We start from the raw sequence: 4,914 nt of genomic DNA on the forward strand, positions 1-4,914 counted from the left end.
CATATATTGTGGCTACGCCTTGTAGTTATTCAACAAGGACAAATGTTCTACGTTCGCTTGTTATGTTTATCTAGCCCTAGACGGGTATTTATTCGTATATTTGAATTGTAACATTTTATCTACTACGACTTTGGTAGGATATCTTGGACGTAGGCGAGATTCGAACGAAGACAAGTGCAGATGATATTGAAAATTAGAACTTAAAGAATTTTTGTGCTTATATTGGACGATGTTGAAATACAGCGTCCGAGCTGTACAGAAAGCTGCCTGATCTGGTGTACCGAACAGGTGTACATATTGGTCAGTAATAAGCGTGATCAGTTACGGCGTGTCAGGCCACGCTGCAGCCAATGCAATTGGCAACGACAGTGTTGGCAACCTAGAAACATCCTGAAGCCTTCAAATAGCCTGCCGACACCCAGCGGCAGCTCAGGGATACCGCAACATTTATCGATTTCACATTATCAGTTGAACAAGTCGCCTTTAGACTTCAATCGATATTTCGAGGAAGCTATACGCCATTTATTTCATTATCTTTTAGCACTTATTTTAAAAGTAGGAAGTATAAACATTTAGTATTATCATTTTTTTACTGGCAGAAATTGAATTTCCTGACGGAAAGGCATCCTCTCGTTTTCGCGAATCTATTGAGAGAGCCAGTTCTTGACTTATTTTTGGTTTAAAATATGTGTATCACCAGTGAGCTAACGCATCGATCGACTGGACTCGACGGAATCCGATCGATTACGGCTACGTCCGGACAGTTCCAGCAGAACGCAAAGAATTCTAGTGAGCTTTAACGAGGCTTAAATATTATAATTAGGCTCAATTTTATGTTGTATCATAGTTTTGAATTTTGGTACTATTCGTATCTAATCGTAAGTATTCGCTATACTCGCCACCTCTAAACAGCCAAGTTACCAGGAAACAGATTTACCGTAGGTATTAACAAGAAGTTGGTCAGCTAGATGTCTCATGTCCAAACAAGTCCGCCTGAGACACAGACTGCTATTATAAGTGTTCTAGTTAAATTTCTCGTGACTAAGAAACATCTTTGCGATTGAAAATGTTATACGGACCATTTTGCATCTTATAAAGCCGTTTATAACCGATGCGATCGCTTGAAGCTATCTATGAAACAAACGCCCAGAAATTCATATGATAGGAGATCACTAAATAACAGCCAATTTTTTTGGGCTCAAATAGGTAAAGCTGCGAATTTGACGGACAACTTTATAAAACAGCTATTTTTGAAAAATCTCACCATAATTATCAACCCAACGGAAGCGAGAATTATGTAACATGCAATAACTTAATTTAGCTATATCCAAATCCTAGCTTCGGTCAGTAAATGTACATAACTTTCCGTTATTCTAGTCAAGAGCTCATATTGAACAAAAAAAAAAAAAAAGTTTATACTTGTTATTCGAATATCGATTATTCAACAGTTGGTTTATATTGTCGAAAATTGCCTAAATGTCTAAAATGAAGTGTAGTCTTCACCTTCTCGCCGAGTCCTTTAATGATGTTGAGCATTTTATTGACGACGTCTTCGTCCGTCGAGTCGATCATCGCTTCAATAGCAGTACGACACATTACGGCTGTTCCTTCGCCTTCAGATGCTGAAATCGCATCTAGCACATCTGCTATCTGTACAGCCGAATGGCAAAAATAAATTACACATTGTATCCGAACTGGGTCGGTGATTAAAAGTTGCTAGCTCGATAAAGTCGTCCACCTACCGTCTATCCCCCGAAAGTCCACTTAAACTTGAGTTCAGATCCTGAGACAAATAGGATTTATGATTTAGCCTAACTTTCTCTTCATTTACTGAGTGCCGAATACATCTGTCGACTAAAGTACTAATATACTGTTTTAATAAACTCTAGGGTATCTACTATTGCATCTGTAGTGATTCGATTTAAATGTTCCGTATGAGTGAGTAACTATCTTCGCATAGGCCTAACCTGCAGATCCTTGCTAAGAGTGAGAATGAACTTGCGCACAAATTCGATGTTTGATAAAATGACGCACACCTAAAAGAAACAATTAATCAAAATTAAAACCATATACATTCGTATCTGATTTTCAGAATGCCATCATCACTCGCGCATGCTGCATGCTGCATGCTGGAAATGTCACAGCCTTCATAACAACAATAGCTCCTATTAATTAATACACTTTCAAATCGTTTATGAACCCGAGGGAACGCGCCGCATGAGTTCGATTTCGATTCACCAGATCCCTTTCTGAGATATCGTTAAAAAGGACACGATGAATTTAGGACAGTGCGACGTAACAAAAGGAAACAAAATTGTTCCACTATTGAGTTGTCAACTTGAAATTGATCGTCTGAGTACCTAGAGGCTCAGTGTAGGTCTCTGTCTAACTAACGAGGTTATAGGACATTCCATAGTAGTATTTAAAAATGGTGCACCTTTCAAAACAACAGGTCAGTACCTCATGTGCGACATCAAATTGTCCTTCAACATCGAAGTATCCTTCTTCATCAAGTTTGCTATGGCACAAAGCGGCATAGTGAAGCGTACATTCACAGATTGCTTCCAGAATTCGGACGATCAGCGGATAGGAGGCTGCCTTATCAGGCCAGTCAAGCTCCCGCCAGAAGTTCTTTATTTGCTTGATACACCCGGATGTGTCAACTGCCGACGAGCTATATTTAACCTACAAAGAACTCACATCGACACAATACAAAAGGATGAATGTTGTGAGACACGCCTATTTCAATGTGGTTTTTTGTTAACGTGTTTGCATCGCGTGCGTTCAGTTGAACCAATATCGCTAAATCATCTACTTTACTGTACATGAAAAAAGGCGCAAAAGACGCAAGTATGTATCATGAGTTTAGAATAGTACGTGCACAAAATGTCTCTTGCCTTATCAAGCGGTTTCAGGTTGTTTTTCTGTACGTCGACATCAAAGGCGTTGGTGATGATATTTTTTGATTTCATTTTTGCCATGAGGAACCAGTTCTGAACAGTATCGGCAAACCACTCGTGAAAGCAGTGAAGCCTTAAGTTTGACCGGGCGGGCCTTTTTAAGATCAGACAAATTGAGCAAAAGACAGAAGTGTTGTGAGTTTTCACTTTCGAAGGAGGTGGGCATACGTAGTATGTTTTTTTAGTATGCTCTATTACCTAGTATGTTTAATCCTACTTTTTAGTTTGTACCTATTTGCCGGTGCTAGCTAAGCTAAGTTAAACGAATAGCATATTCGTAGCAACATAACATCATTTTCCCACAACGTGGCCAAGAATTGGGCACCTAATGTTCAGCAAATTCATGTTATACTAACTTGTAATTGTCGACGTTTCTTTTGAAATTGACCACCTCTTGTAGGGCGACATATAGCTCGTAAAGCTTGGTGCCTGCTCGCATACTGCGGTCCTGGGCTCTTTCAGGATCAGGACCGTGTATGGCCCATGCTTTGTCGGCATCCATTCGCTGAACTACCTGCTCGATCTCTGCTGACAACTGTTCTTCTAGCTGAAATTGACAAAACGTCAAAATTTAATTAGTTATTTTTTTCAGCGCTCCAAGCTACTCTCCTCCGGAGGCAAACTCCTGGAATCATGTTTAGGCACAGCGTTAAGGATTTACGCCGACTAAAAGTCAAACCAGGCTGGGTATTGCTGGAATCATCTGAGGCGTCTTCAGGAGATCTATTAAACGGCATGGCAACCAGACAAGCAACTATTGTTTTTTTTAAATTTATTCCTTGATACCTTCCTTCATTTAAATTTGGTGGTATTTTTTGCCGATGCTGAGATTAGCGTAGAAGGAAGTTAGTTACGATTATTATGAAACGCAGCCAGAGATGCGCACCATTATAGCCCGCGCCACGCCGCTGTTTTAGTCGGACGTTCAAGTCAGGTAACTAGTGAATGTAAATAGATGTGCGGCATTAAAACGCGTGTTGAAACTTCCGAAAAACAGCGTATCGTTTCTATTGCTGTGCAATCAAGTTATACTACTTATCGTCATGGGCCCTTTGCGACATCAAGGGATAAAACACTCACTCTGACAGATTTTCTCATCCGGTTTACAACGTCACTGATAAAATCCACCAATGAGTTATTATTACGAGAAGTATCTGGCAGGGATGGTATGACCACGACTGTCGGCGCTAGTGTGGCAGAGCGGCACAGGGATAGCGTTTTCTCGTACAAAAACTTCTTGTAAAATTATTTTTAGGTACGTATGCTTTATATCAGTAGCTATAAGGTACTTCAAAGCGCAAAATATCAGGCTGTTCCTTACCGCAAGTTCAAAATGTTTATAGATGACTCTCGTATATGGCACTTCGACATCGCTGAAAAGGTATGAAAGTAATAAATCCGAATATACTTTTAGCTTTACGAAATGTGAAGCACAGCTGATAGGCCGAAGCTGGACTGAATTTCTATGTAAGAGAGTCGACACTTCTTTGGAGCAAAAGACACTTCTGATATAATTAGACTGAATTCGCGCCTTGTAATAATATCCCAACGGTACTCTATAACAAACAATCACTGTAAACTACCTGATAAATTGATCGTTGTAATATTTATCACCAAGACGAAGATCCTGTGCTATTTCAGCGAGGACATCAACGAATCCTTGGATGAGAGAGTCATTATCGTTTTGCACCATGGGTTGGTGATTCGCTACTAAGGCGCGCACCCACGATTCCGTTCCATCCTGCTTCACCGGTAGGCGGATCGCAAACGTGTGTCAATTAAAAAAAGATCACATCGAAGTATAATGAATGCTATTTTCTATTTACACTAATTATATATATATATATATATATATATATATATATAACTAATTTATTTAATTTGGAAAGGAGCCTAAGTTATAGCGGTTAAGTTTATTAGGGTACGCGAGCCAATTATTGTAGACAGGTTTTCC

General features: G+C 39.6%; 1 protein-coding gene across 4 annotated transcripts in view; it reads right to left on the reverse strand.

The window, feature by feature from the left end:
* Positions 1-1,503: 1,503 nt before the first annotated feature.
* The window catches only part of LOC111258766 (BAI1-associated protein 3), a gene marked incomplete at its 3' end in the record, with an annotated part of 21,864 nt that continues 18,453 nt past the window's right edge, over positions 1,504-4,914 (reverse strand). For all 4 annotated transcript variants that reach the window (XM_022830279.2, XM_086967578.1, XM_022830280.2 and 1 more), the window contains 7 exon segments: positions 1,504-1,650; positions 1,968-2,036; positions 2,461-2,685; positions 2,898-3,054; positions 3,317-3,507; positions 4,282-4,333; positions 4,544-4,701. In XM_022830279.2, coding sequence (XP_022686014.1) covers positions 1,504-1,650; positions 1,968-2,036; positions 2,461-2,685; positions 2,898-3,054; positions 3,317-3,507; positions 4,282-4,333; positions 4,544-4,701 — 999 coding nt within the window.

The sequence above is a fragment of the Varroa jacobsoni genome, unplaced genomic scaffold, assembly GCF_002532875.2.
Source record: "Varroa jacobsoni isolate VJ856 unplaced genomic scaffold, vjacob_1.0 scaffold_260, whole genome shotgun sequence".
Lineage (NCBI taxonomy): Eukaryota > Metazoa > Arthropoda > Arachnida > Mesostigmata > Varroidae > Varroa > Varroa jacobsoni.